The sequence below is a fragment of the Myxine glutinosa genome, chromosome 11 (assembly GCF_964187855.1).
Source record: "Myxine glutinosa chromosome 11, kmMyxGlut1.1, whole genome shotgun sequence".
Classification (NCBI taxonomy): domain Eukaryota; kingdom Metazoa; phylum Chordata; class Myxini; order Myxiniformes; family Myxinidae; genus Myxine; species Myxine glutinosa.
Window position 1 is genome coordinate 40,252,703 of NC_136271.1, and position 16,526 is coordinate 40,269,228.

General features: G+C 38.6%; 1 protein-coding gene across 1 annotated transcript in view; it reads left to right on the forward strand.

Moving 5' to 3' along the window:
- The window catches only part of LOC137436117 (adhesion G protein-coupled receptor B3), a 999,412-nt gene that overhangs the window by 876,306 nt on the left and 106,580 nt on the right, over positions 1-16,526 (forward strand). Inside the window, exons 17-18 of the mRNA XM_078786591.1 lie at positions 10,146-10,296; positions 10,453-10,522. Of these exons, the coding sequence (XP_078642717.1) occupies positions 10,146-10,296; positions 10,453-10,522 (221 nt within the window). The remainder of the gene's footprint in view (positions 1-10,145; positions 10,297-10,452; positions 10,523-16,526) is intronic.

Consider the following 16,526-nt stretch of genomic DNA (forward strand, 5'->3'; position numbering starts at 1 on the left):
AAAAATACAGTGAACCAACTATTTCTCAGTTTTTCAACAACCATGTTTCTTATGATAGTCGAAATTAGTTCCTGTCAAGACTTGAATTGTACTTGTGAATTCATTTGATGTATTTCTTATACAGGAGATTATATGTAGTTTTGTTTTCTGAAGTTGAACAACACTACTAAACAACAACAACCACAACAACAGGCATTTTAAGGCCATTTTCCCTCCTAGAGCTGGTGTTAGTCTTGCGGGCCCCATGACAATCTTCTCCATTTTGCCCTATTTTCTGAATCTCCCCTTGTTAACCCGCTTGCCCGCATTTCTTCTTCCACCACCTTTAGCCAAGTCTTTCTCAGTCTTCCCCGTCCTCTACTTCCTTCTACATTCATTTCCATCACTCTTCTCAACCAGTCACTTTCATCCTTCCTCAACACATGACCAAACCATCTCAACCTGTTTCTCTTCACAGCATCCATCACAGGCTCTATTCCCATCATCTTTCGCAATTCATCATTTGTCTTCCTCTCTCTCAACGATACTCCACACATCCACCGAACCATTCGCATTTCCACCCTTTCCAGCCTTCGTTGCTGCTCTACGTTCATTACCCATGTCTCACTCCCATAAATCATAACACTTCTCACACATGCAGCATACACCTTTCCCTTCAGCTTCAACGACACTCCCCTCCTCGTCAGCACACCACTCGGTTCCTGAAACTTCTTCCATGCACTTCACACTCTTGCAACCGTTGCCGAGTCTGATCCACCTTCTCCATTCAGCATGTCTCCTAGATAGTGAAATGTTTTCACACCTTCCAACTTCACACCGTCTCCAATATCCAACTCAACATTTCCTCCATCTGCAGCTCTCTCTCTGTGCACACCTCACACTTGAATGTAGCTGCCGCACTGGTTAAAACACTACAACACATAACAGAATACATATATACGTATATATATATATATATATATATATATATATATATATATATATATATATATATATATATATATATATATATATACAGTCGTCCCTCGCTATATCGCGGTTCACTTTTCATGGCTTCGGTACATCGCGGGTTTTTCTCGCTAGTATATGTAAAATTATATCGCGGATTTTTCGCTATATCGCGGGATTTTGCAGTATAAATGTATTTTTATATACTATTATTTTAAATATTTTTGTGGTAAAATAAGCATTTTCTAGCCTAAAAAATTAAAAAACGTAAAAAAATAAGAAAAATACAGTAATTAAAACATATTACAAGAAATAAAATACTGTACATAGTGTACAGTAGAAGGGTAGACAAAGAGACAAAGAGTCGTGCGTATGGAAAACGCAGATGCGGCAGCTTCCACTTGCGCTAGTTACCCACGTAATGGGTAACTGTAATGCTCTTTCTGGCTGTGCAGTACATTCATCATCGTCATCACCTTCATCGTCATCAGTACTGCACAGCTAATTCATCATCATCTTCATCACGCAAGTTGTAGTATTGAAGAGCCGGGGCTCTTGCTTGATACGGACGAAATGACGGGCAAGACACAAACTCGTCCGAGAAGATATTTATTCTCAAAACCAACTCGGGAACACTGAAAAGCCCGTTTATCGGGCTGCATTATAAAGCACAACCAGAAACCGAAACCGAAAGCCACGCCTCTCAAGCATGGCGTGCTTCGGTGGTCACGTGATCAACAGGTGTAGCTGATTATACCCGCACGCGCGGCACGCTTTGGTGGTCACGTGACCAGCCACTCTTGCACCGCGGATCCCCGCCGGTGACGTCACCGGCTGGAGCAAGGAGATTCTGATGCAGGTCTCGCTTGGGGGACCCATGGGTCGCTACAGTATCTTCAATGATGAGTACCCATTAGAATTTTATATGTTGTTAAAATTACGTATGTTTAAGAGTGTAAAAAGTGTTTAAGAGAATAGGAAGTGTTTATAAGAGTATGGGAAAGGTTAATAAGAGTGTGGGAAAGGTTAATAAGAGTGTGGGGAGGGTCATAAAGCTTTAAAATATATATAAATAATAAAATAAAAATATGGTCGCTACTTCGTGGATTTTCGTCTATCGCGGGGGGTTCTGGAACGTAACCCCTGCGATAAACGAGGGATCACTGTATATATATATATATATATATATATATATATATATATATATATACAGTGAAACCTTGACTTACGAGTTTAATTCGTTCTGTGACCGAGCTCGTAACTCAATTTGCTCGTTTCTCAAATTAAATTTCCCCATTAAAATGAATTGAAATGCTATTAATCCGTTCCGTTGAACTTGGGGACGACTAGGAAGAAGACCTTTGTTGGTCGAAAGCTTGTTGAAAATTAAAGATCGACCGTCCTGAAGCTACGTCCGCGTTTGATTTAATCTCCCGATTATATATATATATATATATATATATATATATATATATATATAATATTATGGCCCTAATTTATCAAAGGCGCTTAGCGAGTGTCTAGCTAACTCACGCCTTTCCTTTAAACGCTGACAAAAGCATCGGTGTACGCGCACAACTAATCGCCTGTTTCGATAGCAATTTATGAAGGGAACTAAACAGCCGATTAGTTGTGCACATCTAAACAGCCGATTAGCTTGTGAAACACTGCACATATCTCGAACATCCAAATGTTTTGTTGTGTGCGTCGAAACAGCTGATTGGCTGATGAAACACCACAGATATCTCCAACATCCAATCTAAATGATGCACTTGCATAGAATTGCAGCACCACGGACAATTGTTGGAGGGGATTCGGTGTATTGCTCATCATAGGTTGATCCAGGTCATCTTACACCAGATTCGGCAGCCAACGAAATGATTCCTTCAAGAGTCTGTAACTCCGGACAATCTTGATATTGTCAAACTTCTCCAATCGTACTTATTGTCATACTTTATGGTTCACATTTATTCTCAAAGATTCTCCATTTGAGATATAATTGAACTCTGAGATAGAATTGTGAGGAGGCATAGATCTGGAGAAAGGTATAAAACAATTTCTAGAGTGTTGAAAGTTCTCAAGAGCACAGTGAGCTCCATCCTTCAGAAATGGAAAGAATATGGAACTACCCAGACTCTTCCAAGATCTGTCTGTCCAACTAAACTAAGCAAACGGGCAAGAAGGACCTTGGTCAGGGAGGTGACCAAGAACCCAATGACTACTCTGACTGAACTAGATGGAAGTCATAGAATACTTACCCCACACAGTCAACTTGTTGCGAGCCAACTCTTCTGTTTTTGAAGGTTTTTTTTTTTCTTCAATCCAATATGGCTGCCAGACCACGTAAGCGATGTCATCATAAATTTACATTCTCTAATATAATTGTTGCATACATTACGCTCAATAAATTTCAAACTGATCAGACTAAGTATTGTCCCTGTTGAATTATGATGTCATAATTGAGGCACCAATGACGTCAACGTTAACAACACTTATTCCCCGTGGGGAGTACTTGACAATGAACTATGTTTCAATTTTTTACATGGAGTGATTTTGGAGATATAGAGGTACAATGTTTTTCTAAGACAATGCCCTTACCACGTGCCCTATGATGTCATAATTATGAATAAAAAAAATAATAGAGGTGGAGGTGTTCCTATGTTGAAAATTTGGTGTCAATCGGACCAACGGTTGCCGAGAAAATTAGTTTTAAAAATGCAGCCATGCCATGTACATACGCCACACGTATGCAGGCAACCGATTGCTTAACCCTGATTTTCGCTTCGTGAGTGCAGGGTAACTACAGAGTTCCTTGGTTGAGATGGGAGAACCTGCTGGAATGGCAACAGTCTCTGCAGCACTTTACACAAATCTAGGCTTTATGGGAGAGTAGCCAGACAGAAACCACTTCTGAGAAAAAGGCACATGACAGCACCCCTGGAGTTTGCAAAAAGGCACATAACAGCACCCCTGGAGTTTGCAAAAAGGCACATAACAGCACCCCTGGAGTTTGCAAAAAGGCACATAACAGCACCCCTGGAGTTTACAAAAAGGCACATGACAGCACCCCTGGAGTTTGCAAAAAGGCACATGACAGCACCCCTGGAGTTTGCAAAAAGGCACATGAAAGACTCTGAGAGTATGAAGCAAAATATCATGTGGCCTGATGCGACGTAAATTGAACTCTTTCACCTGAATGCAAAGTACTACGTTTGACGGAAACTGAGCACAGCTCATCACCCATCTAATCTCAACTCTATGGTGAAGCATGGTGTTGGCAGCATCATGCTATGGGGATGCTTTTCAGCGGCAGGGACTGGGAGACTTGAAAGGATAGAGGGAACAATGAATGGGCCAAATACAGGTAAATCCTTGAGGAGAACCTGCTTCAGAGTGTAAAAGACCTTAGACTGTGCGAAGATTGACATTGAAACATGACAATGACCCCAAGCATACAGCCAAAGCAACACTGGAATGGCTTCAGATCAAGATCATGAAAATCCTTGATTCGCCCAGACTTGAATCCCATTGAGAATCTATGGAAAGACTTGAAGATTGCTGTTTACCGATGCTCCTCATCCAACTTGGCAGAGCTTGAGAAAATCTGCAAGAAAGAATGGGAGAGACTCCCCAAATCCAGATGTGCAAAGCTGATACATATATACCCAAGAGGACTTGAAGCTGTAATCGCTGCCAAAGGCACTTCTACGAAGTATTGACTCGGGGGGCTGAATACTTGTGTAAATTAGATATTTTTGTATTTCATTTTCAATAAATGTGTACAAATTTCTTAAAGCATATTTTTACTGTCATTTTGGGGTATTTTATGTTGATCGGTGACAATTGTTTTCAATTTAATTTATTTTAAATTCAGGCTGTAACACAACAAAATATGAAAAGGTCAAGGGGTGTGAATACTTTCTGAAGGCACTGAATCTGTTCATGGATCAGGAGCAGGACTGCATGGCCTAAAAGGTGGAAGCAGTCAGTCTACATACTGTTGCCAAAGAAGGGATGTAAGAAAATGTTCAAATAACCACAAAATTGCCTTGATTTCACACATGCAACAATATATTACAAAAGATCATTCAACACAGAAATGCCTGTTGAGCAAGCAGGTTTCTGCAGAGGAAGGGGTTCTGGAGATCAAATCACAAATGTGAGATGGATCATGGCAAAAGCAAGGGATTAGCAGAGCAAGGTGTATGAAATTTTGGGTTTTCTTGTCTTTTTTGTGGGGACCTGATATATTATATGACTTACAACTTGAGCAAATATTTTGGGTTCAGCTGATTGAAACTGGGATGACTTTGCTGATTTATCGACATGTTTATTAAAATCAGTGATGGGAATGCATCACTTTTGTGTTGCTAGAGTCGTTTATACATGCACTTTATTGTGTTTATGAAGATGTTCTCATAATAAGAAAACAAGAGTGCTGTTCCTTACCTAAATGGCAAAATTATCTGAATCATTCGATTTTGACATTTGCTTGCTGTGCTGGTCGAGAATAGTCTTGATTACTTTGTTCGCTGTGTTTGGTGTAAAATTGATGTTTAATGTGATACTGTATTGATGTAATTGAGATAGCAATTTAGCATGTCTGAGGTTCAAAATAATTTCTTAATTTAAAATTATGGCAGAGTTTTGGATAAGAATCAGTGTGGCGTGGCAGGCAGACATTTATATGCCAGATGGCACAGATAAAAGAGAGGGAGGACAAAGGAATTAGCAAGTCCCGCTTCTCTGGATGCATCCAGGTGATTGTCCCGAGCAGATTGGAAGCTAACACATATTGTTAAATTGGAGATTTGAATTTTGAATGGTACATATTTGGCATAGTAATTATTCTTTCTGTTGGTGTCTGGAAAGTGTGATCACCACACGATGCTGAGACACCGGGTTATGCTGGGAGAACAGACAAGAAGCTCACTGATTTGCCCGTGAATGTGGGGCAACTGCGATGCTTTTGATGGACCCATGGGTTTGTGATGAAAGCCGATGTGCCAAAAGTGCTGAGATAGATCAAGGTGGCTTGCAGAGCTGGCCAAAGTTGAGAGTTTTGCTTGGCAATGCTGGAGTACAAAGATTACTACTAGAACAGTGGTTAAAGATCCAGCCATGGCCTGATTTGTGTGAAGGACAAGCTAAACAAACCAGACCAAAGGCGGAGTGATACATGCTATAATTTGGCCACAGATATAGTTGCAGTCGATTGTGTTGCAGAATTTGAGATTATGGAACCATGACAGGCCATCTCATGAACAAGTGCTTCTATCTTAACCCTTGAATGCAGTGATTTGGCCTCTGAGGCGCACACGGTTTTTTTTGTTGCACAAACTATGCTGCACAATTCTTTTTTGGAATGAGCCTCATTTTCACCGACCTTCATGTTGTTACACAAAATTCAGTGACATAAACAAATTTTAAATTCCGGCTCGTGGGAAAATCTTCATTCTTCACTTGTAACCCGAAAATCCGCCAGGAATGCAGGCCTGGGGCCTTCGAGGCCCCGCATAAATTTTGTTGTACTACTATGTTATATCATTATTTTCTTGATATGAGCCTCATTATATGCTCCTATAACTTGGTTACAAATAATTCAGTGACAAAAATATGAAAATTTTAAAACTTTACACGAATATATTCGTGGGGCCTCTGAGGCCCAATGGCTGCATAGGTATATGATTTTTGACAGTTGTGGTCATATACATTCTAAATAAAAGGATTAGTGAATCATATTTTTTGAGCAAATACTCCTCCATGAGCCTCAACTTTTTGGAGAAAAAAAAGTTGAAAAACCAAGAACAAAAAAAAAATTTGCAAAAAAAAAACATTCATTACTTGTATGGGATTCTTCCAACTAATAGGATCAATGATTCACATTTTCTGAGCAAATACACATACATGAGCATCGACTTGGATTGAAAAAGGATATGAAAGAAAAAACTATAAAACAAAACAAAAAAAACATTCCACTAATACATCCGTTGGGCCTCTGAGGCTCAATGGCTGCGTTTTTGTAGGATTTTTGATGCCTGCATTTCAGAGTTAAGAGCTTAAATATCCTTGGTTCAAAAGTGAACTTCCAAGATGAGTCACAACTTTGTCACCCAAGTGGTGGCTTATTGGGGGTGACACCATCACGTGACTCTCTAGAGTTGCATTAACTGATAGCTCTTTGATCTCATTCTTTATTTTATTTTGACCCACTACACACCACCACCTCCTATCTGAGTGGTTATGGATCCACTATCATCCTTGCTCAGTAGTGTACCACATCAGTCTACAGGGCAACAGCTGCATCAAATCTTTACTGCTGTATTTAATCGTCTGAATCATCTGTCACTTCAGTCACGCGTGCTCAGCATCGCCATAGCTTATTGCATTACCCTGCCTGCCAACAACACCTTGAAATCCCTCATTTTGTTTCATTCTGAGTACCGTTTTCTTGAAACCGGGTACCGTGAAATACACCGCTTAATGCTGCCATGAAGGACATATGCAAATGTTTCACCATTTGTAAGTCTGCCATTTGATGCGTGGAGTTAAGTATTGCGCGTAGATTAGGGTATGATAATGGCAATAATGTTTGAAGCTTCAATTGCTTGCTTCGCTTGTTACTACATTTTGGTTTTGCTCTTAAATTTTATCGTCATAATAAAGAAAGCTTTTTGAAGACTGCATGGTAATGTGATCACATGTCAATTTTTCACATTAGCCTGCTGTTTCATTCATCCTAATTCAACCATCAAAGCTGTCCAGACAACCCTGCCTGGTAGTGTCGCAACTGCCTTGGGGGCATGGTTTTGCTGTGTCTTTATATCGGGTATTCTAGAACCTTCTGAAAGCCATGATCGATGACTAAATAACAATGTGGACCCCTAATAAATGTATGGCTAATAAATTATACCTAATGTCGTTGAAACATATTTTGAGTTCCCTTATAAAGCCTGGTTAACGCAAGGCTAACCCCGCTCCAGCAGGGAAAATGGCCTTTAAATGCATGTTGTTATTGTTGTTTTTATAAAGCCTGGTGTTGGATTAATCCCTTAATGGTGAAGGTGGCTGGTTTGAGATCTTCGGGTCCTGATTTTGAGCCCCTGTCAATCCGTTGAATAAACACCAGGTAGGTTAACTCGGCCTGTTTTCCTTTCTGGGTCAGCAAAATGAGTACCAGAGGAATTACATCAGTGGCAGCCATGCCCCCAGAAAATTATGCAACCAGCAGCCGTCGGCTGCACACAAACCACCCCCAGTTGTTCCCTGATAAGGAACTTTGATTGGGGGGGCCATTAGGCCCATCAAACCGATGTAATGGTTGTCAACCCATGGTTGTTTGTCCGTGCCATATCCTTTTAAATGCCGAGTGCCCAGCAAGGAAGCAGCACATACCATTTTAAAGTCTTTAGTATGAGTATGTTGGGGTCAGTTTTGAACTGCTGACCTATTAGACAGAGCATATTACGCCACTGAGTCTGCTTTACCACCAACGTAACATTCATTTTGGTCTCGTGAATTGTGGCTCCTAGCAACGGTACCCGCCCTAAGGGCGGGGCTTCAATCGGGAGGCCCAATTAAAAGGCAACATATCAGAAATGGAAGGCTTTTTTATTTTAAACGATTCATATAAACATCCCTTAAATCATATCATGCGCAAATCATCAAAATCTAAACAGTATTTGTAGAATTTCAATAAAAGCCACATCACTGTTCATATTGGTAAATATTATTCCATCGTGTTTGGAAAAACTGGAAAATTGGAAAAACAATATGGCCTATTTTACTCCAGGGAGTCCCAGGATTACCCACCCAAAATTTAGTTGCGATTGGTTCAGCCATTTTTGCGGTACCTGGGAACAGATGGACAGACGGACATTTGGTGAATTATAGTAAGACTAGTGAGGTTCCCGTGCTACGCACAGGTGGGAGGCCATAAGCAAACAAACAATGCAGAAACGGCGAATGCTAAAGCATGAAACCAACAAAATGCCACATTCCTGTAGTACCTTCAGTCACATGTCAGACATGGACAGCAAGTTTGTGAAGGACTTCCATGAAAAACGTACCCGTTCACAAACAAACGGGTTCGTTTGTTCCATACTTAATCAATGGCGAATCTACATAAGGCGATCTGCAAATTTCACATTTAGAAAGTACAAACCGTCACGGCATTTCGTCATTCAGTTGAACTCGATATCTCTATTTTCATTCCAAACAGCAAAACTCCAATCAGAAATTATATAGCATTAATATAAAAAATAAACTTTTAACCACATTCGTGACATAAGCAAATATTTAAATCCTCATGTGAAGTTCCGTACGGTTGGGTGAATACAATTACGAATTCAAAATCGTAATTGTATTCACTCAATTCCGATCATCAATTGTTACTTTATCAAAATACTGTTTTAAATGACGGTTTTATTGGGATATTATCAAACCAGCTCATTGCCGTAATGTGTCCCCTCCCACATTCGCGGCAGGTTCGCGGCGGCAGGATTTTCCTCAATTCCGCAATGAAATGTTCATGAAATACTATTCAGCCGATTTTAATATTCATGTCATGTTCTTTTGGTGAATTATCATAGGATTTTATTGCAGGGGTTCCAGGAAATCGTTGCGATCGGTGCAGCCGTTTTTGTGGTACCCGGGACAGGCGGGACAATAACGTTATACGGGAGTCCAAACCTGAAAATGCTGGAGACCGAAGCTGAAATTGGAAAAACAATATAGCCTATTTTACTCCAGGGGGTCCCAGGATTACCCACCCAAAATATCGTTGCGATCGGTTCAGCCGTTTTTGCGGTACCTGGGAACAGACGGACAGACATTTGCTGAATTATAGTAAGATGACTATCTTGGTAAATAAGAAATTGAAAGACATAGCCCATCTCACCCATGGCAGATTTAAATTAGAAAATTCCTTAAAGGATACGGTGTGTTCCTTTCAATTGCTGCTGCTCCCAAAGATACTACTAGACATTCCATGCTTCAAATTTTTGGTGTAACATGAGAAAAAATATTATTTTCCCTTCTCTTATCAAATGAATTTTTTTTTTTTCAATGTAATGTCTTTTGGAATCGGATACTTCAGACCTTTTGAGACTTGCTTGGAATTACTTCAGCCAAATGTAAACCCAACAGAAATCCACATAAATTAATCTACAAAAAGTATTCGTGTTGCCTCGTGGCAGGTGATTTGCACAGTGATTGCGGCATTCCTGCACTTCTTCTTCTTGGCCTCATTTTGCTGGGTGCTCACAGAAGCCTGGCAATCATACCTGGCAGTTAATGGTCAGCAGCGCAGTAAAATTGTGCGGAAACGCTTCCTCTGCCTTGGATGGGGTGAGTAGCCATCTGGTAATATTACCAAGGTGCAGGAGCTTGAACATATGAATGCTGTGTATCTCGTGACTTACCAGTGAATGTTTTTGCTTTGCTCAGAAAATATTCTAAAACTGATGGGAAATGTGCTATTTTTATTTTTATTTACACTTCTAGGGCTCCCAGCATTGATTGTGGCAATTTCAGTTGGTTTCACAAAGACAAAGGGTTATGGAACAACAAACTAGTAAGTACCATACCAAAAAGCAACTTTTCATACTGTGGCATTTTTTTAATAACAAGAAGCTGAACAAAAAATACTTTTCAGATTTTGAACATCCGTATTATAATGTGGCTGTCTGATTTGCTACTTCATGATTTTTCAAGACACAGAAGTTGAAATGGTTGTTGTCTCTTTTCTGATTGGAAATAAAATGCCCTGTGATTTAATATATATATATATATATATATATATATATATATATATATATCTGAGCCGTGTGACTCCTTCTCTGTGGTGACATCCCTCATCCTTCAGACAGGCAGGATCCTCTTCCCTCTCTTCAGACCTTGAAGAAAAATCACAAGCTGGTCAAACACTTGGAATATGTCTTTCCATCCTGAAAAATCTCACACTCACTATCTTTCTCCAAAAAGACCATCTGGCAAACCCTCCGATCTATTTTCTTAATAATTTTCTTGAGTAAGTTCAGTCATTCAAACTCCTGGGTCTCACTATCAGTCATGATCTTTCTTGGGCAGACCACATTTCTAAGTTGGCCTCCAAAGTCAGCCACCAACTGGGCATCTTCTGTCGTACAATAGCCTTCCTTGGCACAACTGAACTCCTATTCACCTACAAGGCTTTTTCATCTGCAGCTTGATGGAATACTGCTCCCTCCTCTGGACTGGCTCCCCTGCCTCATATCTTGCTCAGCTTGACACCGTGGAAACAAAGGCCGACAAGATCATTGGAATTTCCCACAATGAAGCTGAGTCTATGGGACTATAACTTCACCATCACAGATAAGTTGGTGGTCTATCTGTCTTCTACCACCTTCTTTCTAGTCTTCCACACTTTGCTCTTTCCATGCTTTGTTGCTCCTCAGGTTTCTGCAGGGCACACATGGTTAACCAACAGCCCCCTTCTCGTGAAACTGCCTAAATCAAGGATCACTGTTCACATCAAATCATTTATTTATTCCTTCCCACCCCCCCCCCCCCCCCCCCCACCTGTGGTACCAACTTTAACATAATCTTTAATCTCATTCTTCACTCCAGGCCTTCAAGACAGCTGTTCACCACCATCTCAGATCATCCCCAATCCACCCATGATATTTTATACTCTCATTAACCACTCTCCCCTTCCTTTTTCCTTCCCAAGTCCTCCCTCCTCCTTACAAATTTCCAGTTTTCCCTCCTGGGAGTTTCCTTCTGTATCCATCTTGTCCATCACCATGCATCCTCTCCTTCCCCTCATTCCTCCCCACACCCATTGTATGTTCAAACTTCCCTCTATCGAGGCGTTCGACTTTGCTGTTAATGTTTCCCCTCTCTCTACCATTCCATTTTTCTTGTTGCACCCTGACCCATTCAGTGTACTCATACTATCTCTTCCATGAGTCTCGACTGTGTATACAAAAAAAAGATTGAGGTGAATGCTGAGGAATAGTGACTAAAAAACAACAAAGCGAAATTGTCGAAATGATGGATAAATCTAAAATACAAAACGAAAAGGGGAAAAGGAGGTGAACAGACTGATTGCTGCAGCACCTGTAGGGGCCTGACCAGTGTGTGGCTCTCAGCTCTGCTGCACTCTTACATGCTCTCCCTTGGCCCCTCAAATCAGGATCCAAGCTTTGACATTTGTAGGCCACTGGCTGCATGCTCGTCATGCTGGTGCCAGCTTGATGTTCCTTCCCTCCAAGGTCTTTCACAAACTCAACTGTTTTTCTCCACATATTCACGTGTCCTGGTCTCACAAACACCAGCTTTGATTTATTTCTCCTGTGGATTCCACTTTCTGGCAAACTTCAGCTCTCTGCAAAGCTTTAATCTCGATCAGTCTACGCAAAGAGGAAGAACCCTTACAGTTTTTACACTACTATATCCACCTGCCAGGAAGAACTGATGTGTCCGCCCACTGATGACAGAAAGTGTTGTCGCCAACAATAAGGCTCGACAGATATGAAGTGAGTTAGTGGTGAATTGGGGAGGGAGAATTTCATCTTAAACGAAGCAGAAAAGGGAAGACATTAGCTTGTGGAATCCTGCTGTACCTAAGGATGTACATTCTAGTACATCTTTTCTTCTAGATTTATAATCTAAAGAATAAAAATTAAGAAATAAAGTAGTTTTAATTTCGCTACAAAGGCAAAAGTTTATTACCATGAACAGGCCCTAACATATAAAAATTACCAGTAATTTAAACTGCAGTCTTTGAACATTGTAATTATGAACATCACAAAGGCAACATAAATGTCCCTTGGCTGAAGTTTGTTGTGAATAGTGTGCCATATTAATGTCTCTCCATGGTGAATTGAGAAAGAGCCTGCCAAGTGCATCTTTAAGTACGATTAGAACTCCCGACGTGGGTGCAACCTTCCTGATACTGTTTGGCATTAGGTGTTGAACTATATTTATGAACTATCTTTGCTAAGGCTACTTCAGAAGAAATAATCTACTCCCACTAGTACTGCATATCAACCTTGCTTTCTTCCATTCTCTCTTTCTTCGCACCGATTAATTAACGAGCTCAAAATGCTGGGGAGTATCACACATATGCAGACGTGATTACAGATGAAAGCTAAAGTGTTAAAAATTTGCTTCAATAATTATGGATGAAATCTATTTCGAATATTCTGGACGATTCTATGTTTTGCAAAAGTCATTATTACCTTTTGAAAAACAATATTAATTTAAGACCCATAGTTGAGCTTCCACATAAACTGTCAGCATTGGATGTTGGACATTTACGATACCATGGTGTCCTTCGTGAAGGACAGGTGAGCTATTGCTGGTACCGTTGTGAAGTTACAAATTCCTGACTACCACTAGATGGAAAAGGCAAACCACCCCATGTAATCATTGTTTTTGGGCTGCTCTGCGCCACTGAACTTGCCTTCAGGCAAAACACCAGAAAGAAGTAGATAGTTGTCGACATTAGTCAAATGCATATGGCGTGATGTAGACTTATGTTCACCCACATAATGAGTATTGGGGTCAGATGTGAGTGCTAAACAGGCCAACCAGCAATGATTGGATATTTTTATTTGCTTTCATTAATCAAACATACCTCGATGCAAGATACCACTGAACGTTTTGCTGGACGATCTCTCCATGCACTGCTTTTGACAGTTGCCTTTCCTTTATACTACTCTTCAACATGTATCCGACAGATTTCATTTTGATCCCACTTTTACCTATATAGGATTGAAGTTTGAAAATATAGGATTGAAGTTTGAAAATATAAGATTGAAGTTTGAAACGATTAGATTGAAGTTTGAAAATATAGGATTGAAGTTTGAAAATATAGGATTGAAGTTTGAAAATATAAGATTGAAGTTTGAAACTATTAGATTGAAGTTTGAAAATATAGGATTGAAGTTTGAAAATATAAGATTGAAGTTTGAAACTATTAGATTGAAGTTTGAGAATATAGGATTGAAGTTTGAAAATATAGGATTGAAGTTTGAAAATATAGGATCGAAGTTTGAAAATATAGGATCGAAGTTTGAAAATATTACATTGAAGTTTGAAAATATAGGATTGACGTTTGAAAATATAAGATTGAAGTTTGAACATATATGATTGAAGTTTGAAAATATAGGATTGAAGTTTGAAAATATATGATTGAAGTTTGAAAATATAGGATTGAAGTTTGAAAATATATGATTGAAGTTTGAAAATATAGGATTGAAGTTTGAAAATATAGGATTGAAGTTTGAAAATATATGATTGAAGTTTGAAAATATAAGGTTGAAGTTTGAAAATATATGATTGAAGTTTGAAAATATATGATTGAAGTTTGAAAATATATGATTGATGTTTGAAAATATAGGATTGAAGTTTGAAAATATAAGGTTGAAGTTTGAAAATATATGATTGAAGTTTGAAAATATACGTATGATTGAAGTTTGAAAATATATGATTTGAAGTTTGAAAATATAGGATTGAAGTCTGAAAATATATGATTGAAGTTTTAAAATATATGATTGAAGTTTGAAAATATAGGATTGAAGTTTGAAAATATAGGATTGAAGTTTGAAAATATAGGATTGAAGTTTGAAAATATAGGATTGAAGTTTGAAAATATATGATTGAAGTTTGAAAATATAGGATTGAAGTTTGAAAATATATGATTGAAGTTTGAAAATATAGGATTGAAGTTTGAAAATATAGGATTGAAGTTTGAAAATATAGGATTGAAGTTTGAAAATATAAGGTTGAAGTTTGAAAATATATGATTGAAGTTTGAAAATATACGTATGATTGAAGTTTGAAAATATATGATTTGAAGTTTGAAAATATAGGATTGAAGTCTGAAAATATATGATTGAAGTTTTAAAATATATGATTGAAGTTTTAAAATATAGGATTGAAGTTTGAAAATATAGGATTGAAGTTTGAGAATATATGATTGAAGTTTGAAAATATAAGGTTGAAGTTTGGAAATATATGATTGAAGTTTGAACATGTACGTATGATTGAAGTTTGAAAATATGTGATTGAAGTTTGAACATATAGGATTGAAGTTTGAACATATAGGATTGAAGTTTGAAAATATATGATTGAAGTTTGAAAATATAGGATTGAAGTTTGAAAATATATGATTGAAGTTTGAAAATATAGGATTGAAGTTTGAAATGATGATAATTTAAAGTTTTAAATATAAATATTTATGCGCTTGTCAATGAGTGTCTCCTCCTTCCAGTTGCTTATATGCCAAATATACCATCCCAACACCCTCCCAATTCCAATGGGAAAAAAATTCTCAATTCTTTCAAAGTTTGTATGAAGCTTATACTAAAGTTTCTACCTCTTTCTAGAATCTAGATCCATGTGTCATTGTAGACTCGCCATCCCTCCTTAGATTTGTTGTGTTGGAGTAACAGCACAATCTTAAGAGCAGTATTGCTGTTTCCTGAATTAGTGAGAATAGATTATTTTCTTCTGAACTAGACCGAGATGTGTTGAACAATATTTCACTGAACCTAAAACACCATTACCATGAGCCCAAGTCAAGAACTCCTCTTGGTCTGAGTGACCATGACGCAGTTCTTTAGCAACCTCTACAACCCGACAAGAAGTGAAACTCTCTCTGCACACGTTTAGTCCATCCTGTTACAGACTCAGATCAATGAGCTTTCGATCAGTGGATAACGAACCACAAATGGAGTGAGGTTGAAGCTGCTAAAACTGAAACAAAAAAAACTTCCATATTCTATGAGGTGTGTAATGCACAAGGCCATTGATAGATATTCCCAACTAAAGTAATATCTATCCACAAAAAAGCTAAACCGTGGTTTACACTAGAATTGGAATCACTCATTTCAAAAAGACAGCCTTTTCCAGTAGGAAATTCATTTTTACAGCAACTGCTATGCAACAAAATAACAAAACTCGTAAAGTATGCAAAGTGACTTTTCTACGACTCCAATGTTGAAAATTAAAAAAATTAACTCAACCCTTGTCAGTGACATCCTCAAATAAAAACGTACCGGGCATAACAGCCAAAAAAGTTGCACTTTTTCCAAGGATGTCACCGAAAGATGCAGCCAATGAAATGAACCAACGTTTCATCTCTGTGGCCCAGGACATTCCGCAAATCTATCTTAGTCACCTGCATACCTTCCTACCTTCTGCTGCTCTACCACCTTCAGTGTCTCCACAGCATGGTTTCAAGAAACTCGAGAAACTGAATACTAACAAGTGGTTCGGACAAGACCGTATTTCACCTTGTATTATTAAGGAATTTGCGTATTAATTGTGTTTCCCTTACTGAAATATTGAATTGCTCACTCCGTGAAGGTGTATTACCTGACATTTGGAAATCTGCTTATATTATACCGGTTCCTAAGTCTCAACCAACGATTTTTTATGATTTGCATCCAATTTCACTCACATGCTTATTTTACAACGTTTTTGAGGATTTCGGTGTAAATTGGATATCTGAGGACATCAACAATTATATTTGGTTATCTTAAGGGTTTGTCTATAATCCACCGTTTAGTTAAAATAGTGGATGATAT